This window comes from Sabethes cyaneus, chromosome 2 (assembly GCF_943734655.1).
Source record: "Sabethes cyaneus chromosome 2, idSabCyanKW18_F2, whole genome shotgun sequence".
Lineage (NCBI taxonomy): Eukaryota > Metazoa > Arthropoda > Insecta > Diptera > Culicidae > Sabethes > Sabethes cyaneus.
This window is the reverse complement of record NC_071354.1, coordinates 137,490,388-137,502,595: the sequence shown is the minus strand read 5'-3', so window position 1 is coordinate 137,502,595 and position 12,208 is coordinate 137,490,388. Positions and strand designations below refer to the sequence as shown.

General features: G+C 37.7%; 2 protein-coding genes across 3 annotated transcripts; one reads left to right on the top strand and one right to left on the bottom strand.

Moving 5' to 3' along the window:
- Positions 1 to 1,757: 1,757 nt before the first annotated feature.
- On the top strand, positions 1,758 to 3,690 carry LOC128737668 (uncharacterized). Of its 2 annotated transcripts, none has more exons than XM_053832345.1 (4): positions 1,758 to 1,875; positions 2,991 to 3,066; positions 3,305 to 3,525; positions 3,611 to 3,690. In XM_053832345.1, the coding sequence occupies exons 1-4, from the start codon at positions 1,861 to 1,863 to the stop codon at positions 3,650 to 3,652; spliced, it is 354 nt and encodes a 117-aa protein (XP_053688320.1). In that variant the 5' UTR covers positions 1,758 to 1,860; the 3' UTR covers positions 3,653 to 3,690. The 2 variants fall into 2 exon arrangements, with proteins under 2 accessions (XP_053688320.1, XP_053688319.1); XM_053832344.1 differs by having other exon boundaries at positions 1,759 to 1,875; positions 2,991 to 3,111.
- Positions 3,691 to 11,292: 7,602 nt separating this feature from the next.
- On the bottom strand, positions 11,293 to 11,965 carry LOC128738012 (bifunctional endo-1,4-beta-xylanase XylA-like). Its single transcript, XM_053832811.1, has 3 exons — positions 11,885 to 11,965; positions 11,737 to 11,796; positions 11,293 to 11,616 (listed from the first exon to the last, which is right to left on the bottom strand). The coding sequence occupies exons 1-3, from the start codon at positions 11,894 to 11,896 to the stop codon at positions 11,341 to 11,343; spliced, it is 348 nt and encodes a 115-aa protein (XP_053688786.1). The 5' UTR covers positions 11,897 to 11,965; the 3' UTR covers positions 11,293 to 11,340.
- Between the last annotated feature and the right edge of the window lie 243 nt (positions 11,966 to 12,208).

The following is a 12,208-nucleotide window of genomic DNA, read 5'->3' as shown; positions in this document are numbered from 1 at the left end:
CGGTTTTGCCCCGCCTAACCTTATTGATTTTTTGCAACATATGCCAATTGGTGACTATTTTAGGAGCTTTGAGCTGTATTGTGACTATTCGAAATAGCAGCTTAGGCTTTGATTGATCCAGTTTTTTTATTCTAGACACCTTTAATCACGGTGTCGCACGATGAACATTTTCGGATAGTCTCAATACAGTTCAAAATTCCTAAAGTGACGCCGTCGCCAGGTGGAAATAGTTCTTCGAAGAGCTTTTCAATGGTGATATTATATGTACAAGGAAGCGGAACGGAAGTTCATCTTGGTATCCCCATAAACGATAGCAGCGCCCCGGCTCCTGACCTCGAAGAGATTCAGTGAAAAATTGACAAAGAAAGAACCGACCACCAGCAGAAATCTGTAAGTGTGACAAGGAACTACTAGTACTTCATTGGATAATTGCTAGGATTTGGTAGGAGGAGACACAACCAGAGGAATAGATGGAAGCAGTAGTGTGTCTCATCTACAAACAGGTTGATCGGCTTGATTGCTATAATCCCCAATATCAAGAAGACCCTTGCTACTACGGATCAAATGTTCACACTCCGATCCTACAAATCCTTCGGAAATGATGGTGCTCCTAAAGTAAGGTACTCTACAAATAATCTTAATTCGCAGCGTTTTACTGTAAATCACAGAACAGGAATCGATTTTCTCTTTTTGTCTCCGTCTAACGTGGCCACCTCCGCAAAATGAAGCCCTTTTTTGCGGTGCTTTGCCTACCAAAACCCAAGATATGTGAATTTGTTTCATCTCTCTTCTCCTGCCGGAGCACTACAGATTAGATGTCCTCAAAATCAGTAAGCATGTTGTTTCAGTTGGTGCAATTTCCGTTCTCCATTCTCTTTAGCAAAGCAATGCAAAGTGTCGTCGTTACATTCCGATGGAATTCGGCCTTCTGCTTCCAAAACGACTGAAACATTTTTTTAAATTGATTGAACAGCTCGTTGGTAGCTATCATCAAACAAATTTCAAAAGTAATATACGTGCAGGTTAATCGTGTAGATTTAACTCCAGATAGTTTTTACTGATAATTACAGCCTCAGTTTGATTAAAATTGCTTGTATTGATAAAATAAATCAAGGTTTGTTTATATGATTTCAATTAAAATAAAAATTGAACATATACGCAAAATTCATATAAACTAATGTTCTAATGAAACTTTTTAGTATTTAGTTAGAAACGCGGACTCATTAGTACTAGAATGCCAAATGTTAAAATTAAATTATATTCATATCTTTTGGGTAGTAGCCCTAAAGTAAAAAATGTAGCGCTCAAGACGGCCAAATCACACATTAGATTAGATTACATTAGTTTACAGTAACAGCGAGTAAACATTGGGCTGCACGATATTTTGCTATTTAACATTGCTAAATTAATTTTTTTCTCTTCGATCTTCCTATATAACCAGTTTTATAAAATTAAATACAAGTTCAATAGCCTTACATTATTTAAGACTCGCTACCCACAGGCTCCAAAATTGATAACCTGGAACTGGAATGAAAATCGAAAGATGGCACGGGATCGTAAAAATACTTACAAGTTTATTTAATCAACACTCTCTTATATTCATATAATCTGCTGTATGGAGGAAGAATTACAACAGTAATAATCGTAATTCGCTTAAGGAGTAGACTGTAAGATTGCATATTCGTATTAGTGAAGGAAATCCCAATATTTTTAACCGGATTGCAGGAACAAGATTTGATTGCATTATTTCCTATAAAAAGCACTATCATTCCGAGCAGACCTGATCACAGTGCAAAGTAACCTCGATCGTGTCGGACTGTTCTTGAAAAAAAAATCGTTCTGTTGGAGGATTGCACCAGAATGGCCAAACTCGCGGTACAGTAATTATTCTGTCTAATGTTCAAGTAACATTAACTGCAAGTAGTTTAACGTGAGGAAAAATTTAGCCTATCGAATTTGAGACTGGATAATAAAGATAAACAGTTATTGCATAAATCTAACGTCAATATTAATAAAAAAAATAGTTATGATAAAACTGTAGCCGATACAAGCAACCATAATATTCACAGAAACGTATTGAACATAAAGACAACGCAACGATGGATATCAAAATTTGAACTGTTCGGATATATCGATTTAGTGTTTGGACTACTACAGTGATTCATATGAAATGTGTTTTGGTTAAATCAGCAACATTTTTGGCGATTTGATTATTAAATTCAATCGCAGGCATAAACATTTTTATAGCCTGATGTAATAACTGTTTACCAATTATGAAAAAATTGTTGAAGCATTGTCATACCGAAGAAAAATAAAATAGTGATAGCTACACAACTTCTAATTTACGATAAAATTCAGTGACTCGAATATAATCAGTGATTAACGTTAGATATTGTTAATCTTGAATTTTCTATTGTTTCGTTCACTGATGAATAAATTCAAAAGACCTTAAGGTTCAAATACGCGTCATTGATTTCTGGGACTTCAAAAGCAGTTTTTATACTCAAAACAAAAGATATGTTCACGAAAATGAATCATTGTGTTCTGACAGACACAAAGAATGAAGTGAAAACAGTTTCACAAACATAATTATTATTTTGAGCATAAAAACTGCTTTTGAAATCCCAGAAATCAATGCCCCGTGTATGAACCTTAAGTGTGAAAATGTGATTAACTGTAAATGCGATATCTTTAATTTTGAATGGATGATACACGTTGATAAACCGTGGTAACACAGTTAATCGCTAAATTGTACTTATCTATCCTTGTGCATAACGATAATGATTTAATCAAATGACGTTATAGTGGGCAACAAATCCACTAAAACAAGTTATTGTCGTTTAACCTTAAGCAGGTTGTAATATTTCCAAAAAAAATCACCTTTACAATTGAAACTTGCAGTAAGCTAAAACACGTTGATTGCTTGCTTTAATCACAGTGGAGCATCTAGCTATAATTTGTATTACAATCACATATACTTTAATTTACAGATTTTGACGATATTCACTCTCGTGGCTGTGGTAATGGCTGATCATCATGACGGAGGTTCTGCCGGTTTCGGCCAAGGTAGCTATGGTAAAAGTGGTTATGAGAAGAAAGGTTTAGGTGGAGGTTCGTAGTATCAACTGTCTTCTTTTAACTGTCACTAACCGAAATGAATTATTCACTTTTAACAGTCGAAAATGATGTTTAAAAATATAATATTCATGAGAGGCACCTAACTTCATGTTGTTTGATAGGTTTTGTAGTAGCTGAAGTATTAACTTATGTTTATAAAACTCCATATTTTTTCCTTTAAAACTAGGAGGTCATGGTCAACAAGGGTTTGGTCAAGGTGGAGGACATGGTAAAGATGGATTTGGCGGGCACGGAGGAGGTCATGGTCAACAAGGATTCGGTCAAGGTGGCCATGGGCAACAAGGATTCGGCCAAGGTGGCCATGGGCAACAAGGATTTGGCGCAGGAGGAGGACATGGACAGAGCGGCGGTCATGGATTTGGACATGGTCAGCATGATGGCGGACATGTAAGTCAATTTGTAATTGATGAATTTTCATATCATCATCAGAGTTGAAGTAATACTTTGAACTGATTATTAAAAATTTTCTCAGGAACATGGTCATGGTCATGGATATAAAAAACATGGATATTAAAAACAAAACCAAGCTAATAAAGTTTGAATGAACCTAGTTAAAAGTAATTAATTGAAAAATCCGATATCCTATCGATGTTACGTACAATACAGTAATGAAATCGTCAGAAGATTTTCATAAATGTTTAATGGAGCCAATTATCATACTCCGTTTTAGATTACTGTACCTATTTATTTCTTTCTGCGTATTCTCTAATTTGCAATAATTTTATCTTTGCAAATTCAATTAATTTCAAATAACAAAGGGTAGCACTATTCTATATAATAAAACCAAGTTGGTGCGATTGTTTGTAAGGGATAAACTCAAGAACGGCTGGACGGAAATACGGATTCTTTTTTCAGTTGTTGTGTTTTGGTCTGCGTCAGGTTTATATGCAAAAAAAATAATAAAAATCCACGTGATAAGCTGGAAAATAGTAAAAAACCGTTATTTTACTTTTCCCATCGTTCATCGTATACGTTATATTTTAGGTTACTGCGATTATAATCAGCCGGCGTCGCATTCAGTATGAAGCAGCGTCGTTGCTGGGCTAACAAACATGTTGATGAGGGTAACTATGATTAATGGTCAATTGTGCCGGATTTTCACAGAACATCTGTTCGTTACAACCATTGGTTAGAAATGGTAATCTTTCTAGAATCCTAAAACTTATTGCCAAATATTCATTGCAAACAAAGGGAAAATGATGATTTTTCAATTTATAGCATTTAACAGTTAAGCTGGCTGTTAATTTATTTTTTGTAAACGTAAACTCGATAGCTTTAGAAAACGCCTAATTCCATCTGCTGTAGTTGACAGTTAATATGATATGCAATATACATATATTCAAACAGAATCTTTATTCTTGCTAATAAACAGTTTTATGGGCTAGCGAATTTAAAAAATAACAAACGTTGTATAATGCGTTGTGGGATCAATTTATCAAAAAGCCTAACAATCTAAAGCTAATTTTTTCACATCATTTATCAAATGAATGAAACTATCCAGAACTGGAAACTTTCTACGTTGTATGCGTTTCTAATCCATGTTTACAAATGTTTCAATCTATACCTATAAAAAAGGATTTATGTCTGTCTGTCTGTCGGTCTGTCTGTCTGTCCGTATGTTTCTTATAGAATCGAAAACTACTGAACCAATCGACGTGAAAATTTGCAAGTAGAGGTTTTTGGGGCCAGGAAAGGTTTTAGCGATGGTTAGAGAACCCTCCCCCCATTAAGAGGGGGGAGCTCCCAAACAAATGAAATACAAATTTCTTCCTAACTCGAGAACTAATCAAGCAAATAGAACAAAATTTGGCATATGGGTGTTTTCGGTGACAAGAATTTATTCCATGGTAAATTGAGACCCCTCCCCTCTTTATAAGGGGAATTAGAACTCCTCTCACCTTTAAGACGGGGGGCTTCCATACAAATTTCCTCATAACTCGAGAACTAATCAAGCAAATGTAACCAAATTTGGCATGTGAAAGTTTTCGAGGGCAAGAAAATTTTCTATGATAAATTAGGACCCCTCCCCACTTTAAGAGGGGGGGTTCCTGTACAAACGAAATACAAATTTCCTCATAACTCGAGAACTAAAAAAGCAAATGGAACCAAATTTGGCATGTAGGTGTTTTTGGAGGCAAGAATTTTTTTCTATGATGAATTAGGACCTCTCCCCACTTTAGGGGGGAGGCTCCTATACAAATGAAATACAAATTTCCTCATAACTCGAGAACTAATCAAGCAAATGGAACCAAATTTATCATGTGGGTGTTTTTGTAGGGAAGAATATTTTATATGGTGAATTAGGACATCTCCCCCCTTTAATAGGGGGGGCTCCTTTACAAATGAAAAACAAATTTCCTTATAACTCGAGAACTAAACAAGCAAATGGAACCAAATTTGAGGAGGCAAGTTTTTTTCTATGGCGAATTGAGACCCCTCTCCTCTTTAGAAAGCGAGTTATGATCCATCTCCCCTTTAAGAGGGTGGGCTTCCATACAAATGAAATGCAAATTTCCTCATATCTCGAGAACTAATCAAGCAAATGGAACCAAATTTGGCATGTGGGAGTTTTAGATGGCAGAAATTTTTTCTATGGTGAATTACGACCCCTTCCCCTTTTAACAGGGGGGCTCCCATACAAATGAAATACAAATTTCCTTATAATTTGAGTACTAATCAAGCCAATGGAACCAAATTTAGCATGTAGGAGATTTTTGAGTCTTGAATTTATTTTATGATAGTTAGAGACCTCTCACCCCTGTGGTAGGGGGATATCGAAACTACTCAAAAACTAATCCAACTCGAGAAATTCGAGACTCTTCCATAAAACATTAGTCAATAACAAGACCACAAAAGCTATCTATAGTAACACTAGATCATTCAGGACGAGACGGCCTCGAGTGTTGCCGGCGACCCGCCGTCGGAAGCGCCGCCCACTGCGATGCGATGAGTGGACAGGGGAGTTGTTTTCTACTTTACTGTGAGGAAAAATGGCAAATTTGTATATTAAACTACCCATTCCAGGTAACTAATAAGCCTTAACGTAAGCAGCAAATCAGCGTATCTTGTATTTTATACTGCACGTTATTGTATGTTAGCTTTTTGACTGCATAGGTTTTGTAAATTGGCATCCAAAATTGTATTCAAATTCTTCGTGTCGGTAATTAGCTGTAAATTAGCATTGTCAGCACTATAAGAAGGTTATCAGTAAAGTTGCTGTATATTTTGCCAAAATAGCATTTAAGGCGACTTAAATGCTTATTGGCCTATATTTAAATAGCATTGGTGATGCTTATTGGTTACCTGGGATGCTTTCATAGTTACGTAACTGCCAAAATGAATCATCTAAGGTTGAACTCCTCAGAAACTTGCAAAACTCGAGATTGTGACAAAGATCATCCGAGATTCATGATTTATGTACAACACGGGTTAATTTGTGGCAATACGAAGTTTGTCGGGTCAGCTAGTAACTGAATAAATTAGACATAAAGCTACATGACCGTCAAGGGAAGAATCCATTCTATGTATTATAAAAATGAATTAAAAATTGTACTTGAAAAGAATATTAGCTGGAATAAATTATCTAATTTAATCTAATCTCACACTAACGCAGCCAATTCTGGAAGGCATCCTGGAAAATGACGATTACTTGAATCAATCATTTTTCTTGTCAACGGCCAGGCCAACTGCGCAGCATGTACCGCAGAGAGAATTCCAAGGAATCAAGTGGAACCAGAAAAAATACCTAATTCCATTAAACTCCTTGAAATCAAGGGGAAGGAAGAAAGCGTGGACCTCCCGTATCAAACGCTTTCCATATACATAGATAATGATTTATTTACAGTCGTTGGGAGTATCTTTGCTAACAAAGGTTAAGTGATATTCCAGACCCTCAGGGATGAACTAATGGCATTTAGACCAGAAGCCAGACCAATTGGCCAAGGAAATAGCGCCTTATTTCGCTCTCTGAAAATAGATTAGTGTGCCAAAAAAATTAGTTTAAATCATATATTACTTGAAAATGAAGTCAAGTGGTTTAATGGTTGCCTAAAACTACATCTGTAAGGTTAGGAACTGAAAACCGCACGACCCCGCACCTCCTAGCTTGGCTAATCAATTATACAAATTGAAGTATTACCAGGTATGGCCATGTGGAGCCGCTAGGTAGGGGCTTGGGATGGCTAGAGCTATGTTAGGCACTTTTTCCTAGTTGCCTTCCCCATTTCATACTCGAAAAGAATATTAGCTGGAATAAATTAGCACTAAAAGTGTATGTAACCCATTAGAATAAATCGTATTTAAGTGGTGAATGACCCTTTGGGTTAAGACCACTCTAAAAAAATTTAAAAAAAATACCTTTTAAACAACGTTAAGTAATCTTTGTCCTTTTCAATTCTAATTAGACTTCTTAAAAGTGCAAAAAGACTCATAAAATTTTGGTTCTGTTCCAAATTGTTTTGAAGTACCAAAGTAATAAAGATGACAAAAAAGGGTTTAAAACAAAGCGTACATTTATTTGCATTTTCGTATGTTTGAGGAGCCCAGCAAGAAATGAAATTAATTATATAGCCTATCGGATTGGTATAATATACTAACAAAGGTGATTGTTTGAGAATAAGTTATTGAAATTCAGTAGTGTAATTCATTAAACAAATTCTTACCAATCGATTGATAAATCAAATTAATTCAAAGATCTAATGAATATTGACATTCTCATTACATACATATGAATATCAAATTTAAATTAAAAAATTACGGTTGAAATCACAACAAAGTTCTGATTATGATAGAGGAAATGTGCCCGAAAGTGTAAAAAAATTATTTGTTTAATAAACCAACAAAAAAACAACATGCAAAATTTCAAATCAATAATGGGCGAATGCACAAAGAGAGAAAACGTTTGAGGGCGCTTAACAGAACAATAATAGATTTCGGCGACAGTTAACTGCAGTAGACGGAATTATGCGTTACTAGCTGACCTGACAAACTTCGTATTGCCACAAATTAAACTTTGTTGTACATAAATCGTGAATCTCGGATGACCTTTCTCATTATCTTGAGTTTTGCAAGTTTCTGGGGAGTTCATGGGTGTTTTAATATACAAATTTTCCTCACAGAAAAGAAAACCATTTCGCCGAATACCATTTTGCGGAACACCAATTCTCGGTTGACCATAACGCGGAATATAGAATTTCGCAGAATACCATTTCGCGAAAAACCTTACGCGGGATGTACCATTTCACGGAAAATCTTTTCGTAGAAAGTACCATTTCGCAGGGGTGACCCAACTGAAGGAAAATAATAGAGGTCAGTAGATCTAGGAAAATAAATAAACCTAGATAGAGGTGATATCTACGGGGGGGGCTGTCTCCCCGCAGTGGCCGGTGAATCCGACGGCAGGTCACCGGCAACACACGCTGGCTTTTGGCCGTCTCGCGCTGAATTATCTAATGTTACTATTGATAGTTTTTAGTGGTCTTGTTATTGATTAACGTTTTATAAAAAAGTCTAAAATTTCTCGAGTTCGATTAGTTTTTGAGTTACGCAAAAATTTCTGTTTTATTTGTATGATAGTCCTTATCCACCTACCACAGGGGTGAAGGGTCTCAAACCATCATTAAAAAAATCCGGCGTCCAAAACCCCCCACATGCCAAATTTGGTTCCATTTGCTTGATTACTTTTCGAGTTATGAGGAAATTTGTATTTCATTTGTATGGGAGCCCCCCCCCCTCCTAAAAAGGGAGAGGGGTCCTAATTCATCATAGAAAATATGCTACCCTCATCTCTGATTACAGCTTGATTCGACCCATGCACCTTCCAGCATTGGGCAAAAGATAGGAGTCACAACGACAACTTGTTAAGCATAGCGCTACCTATTACCCCCCTCCCCCCTTCCTTTCCACCCTTCCCCTTCATTCCCGAAAAAAAAATCCTTCTTCATTACTTTCCCTTACCGTCCCTTCATCAATTGTAGAATCATCGTTTCAAAAAAAAAATATTAATATATGCCTGACCGCATTTCAAGGTCATGACTAAAGTCACGAGTTTGGTCAAATTGTCCCTGACTTTCGATGAGTCGATGAGTGATGAATGACTGACAAACATATTTTTGCTGCCTTTTGATGAAAATGCAATTTTTTTCGACAGATGTCACATTTGCCTAGACTCCCTCCCCCCCTTTGTCACAACCTGTCACAAAATTGGCACCCCCCTCCCCCCCATAAGCAATGGACGTCGTTTTGAATGATCCCTTTACACAGCTAAACAATATCAAAATCGATTATATAACACCGTTTATATCATATCAAGATCAGTTCTATTAAAACTATTGTTGCAAACGGACATATTTTATTCGTTCCACACCGAAAGACATTTTTTCGTTCTCGATCGCGAACTTTTTTGTAATTCTCCCGCTATTATAAGTATTGTAGACTTGTATTAACAACGTTCATATCAGCAACGTGTCTGCTACGGTCTATAATATCTGGTAAATATATGGGTATTAAAAGTCGACCAACAATTGAGTATATTTTTCGTTTTGTAAACTTATCCACGGTGCCTAATTCTACGCACTTTCTTGCGTATCCTAATTTTGTGAAAGCTTGTTCCTAATTCTGCACACCTAAAAAGTAATAATAAATGTTTATGTCATGTTGTTTATGCCTTTAAACGCACTCCTGGGAGTCATGGTCGACGACAAGCTCAAGTTCGGGAGCCACGTCGACTATGCCTGCAAGAAGGCTTTCACAGCTATTTCGGCATTGTCTCGTATGATGTCTAATAGCTCTGCGGTATATGGCAGCAAGCGAAGGCTTTTAGCCAACGTGGTGCAGTCCATACTTAGGTATGACGGACCGGTGTGGTCATCGGCGTTAGGAACCAAAAGCTACCTAGGTAAGCTGGAAAGTACCTATCGTCTCATGTGCTTGAGAGTGGCGAGTGCGTATCTTTTAGTTTCATATGATGCAATCTGCGTCTTAGCGGGTATGATGCCTATTGGCATCATCATCAGTGAGGACGTTGAGTGCTTCAACCAACGTAGAACTAGAGGCATACGGAGTACCACAAGATCTGCCTCGATGACCACATGGCAGCGGGCATGGACTGATTCCACAAAGGGCCGGTGGATACACCGACTTATTCCGGAAGTATCCGGGTGGGTCAACAGACGCCACGGCGATGTCAACTTCCACCTGACACAGATTCTGTCAGGGCATGGTTGTATTAGACAGTATCTGCACAAGTTCGGGCATGCGGGGTCCCCTGCGTGTCCCGAATGCGTGGATGTAGAAGAAACTGCAGAACATGTTTTCTTTATATGCCCGTGTTTCGTTGGCGCGAAAAGCAACATGCAGGCAATGAGCAGACAGGACACTACTCCGGACAACTTAGTCCAAAGGATGTGTTCTAGCTCGGATGTCTAAGGAGCGGTCAATGCGGCTGCTACCCAGATTGTACTTGAGCTACAAAACCGCTGAAGAGCCGATCAACGGCGAGTAAATAGCCTAACTACCGTAGTCCAGTGGTTATCTAAGAGAGTGCGTTGAGCACAATAGCCCCTCCCTGAAGTAATACCGATAAGGTGGTGCCAGGGGAGATCGAGGCTGGAGACTCGAGTAGGGTTTTAGTGGGTTCTCACGTCCCATTAGAGGGGTCGGGATACCTAACCCCACTCCCTGAGTTATCTTCTCAGGTGTCTGATAGTACTGTATCTTCTAAGGTGCTGAGCAGATTTCCCCACCTCGTTAAAAAAATGCCTTTAAACGCTGAAAGCACACCAAAAATCTGGCATTTACCATTACCAGAAAAATGGAAGACTAGTATTGTCGTCAATAGATGTTAAATATCTAACGGATATCTAGCGGCCGTGAGCACCAGAGAGTTAAATATTAAAAAATTTTCTCATAATCAAGCTATTTCTAGAAATCGGGATAAAATTTTAATTGTTTACTAATCAACGTTTAACTATTAAGATTTAAATCTGAAAAACCTTATCTCACCTGCCAAGTGAAAAAATTCACAAATACAGCTGTGAAAATTACGCACTATTCAAACGTAACGTGAACACTGTGAATTATCATAAATTAAAAGCGAAAATTGGGAAAAACTAATTTATATTCAAGAAAAAATATGTACATAAACCATAGCCATGTTTTAGAAGGATTGGCATTATTCTGTCCTATTGTATGCATTGTAACTGCTTACCATGGATTATTCCATCCACGATTGGCAGTAGTAGTGGCAGTCGCCGGCCATGTTCCAGCTCGATTCCACTGGTTCCATCCAGTATTAGATCCCCAACGGTTCCATGGTTCTGCTCCAGCTCCCCAACGATTCCAGCGAGGATCAGCAGACGGGTTATTCCATCGATTCCAGTTTTGCGATCCCCACGCGCTCGGATTCTGCCAAGCGGCGTTGGGATTTGCGGGATTTGCCCAAGCTGAATTCCACGAGGTCTCAGATGGTTGCAGATGATCCTGATTGATATAATTGTTTTCACAAACAAAATCAAATAAAAATAAATGAAAATTATGCATCTCGTTTCTATTATTTTTATTAATGAACATGCTTGATAAGGGAGGGACTAGTGTTTATACCTGGCCAGATTTATCGGCGGGAGCACAATAAGCAGCCACAATTATAGCTGAGATGAGAACCTATAACATAAGATGGATGTAATACGCAATGCAACACCACACGTTGTCAATATCTAATTTTTAATTTTCAATGTTCAATGTATATTACCACTTTAAACATCTTGATTGTACGATAATGTTTGGTGCTGTCTGAAATCTTGCCCGGTTTCCTTGTTCACTACTGGGTTTTCGACTCGACACTGCATAAAAATTAAAGTGATTTTCAAGCTTTATATAGCGATTGTTGCACGTTAGATATACTAGCTGGTTAGTATTTGCCAGTGGCTTACCAAACTGTCCGTACACCCGCTGTCAATGATATTTTAATAAATAGTACTTGGACCTATAGGTTACCGATGATGCTTCTACTGTTGGCAGGAGGAGTTACAAAGCTAATGACGAGAAACAGACAACCATGAGGGGTGGTTGTAAT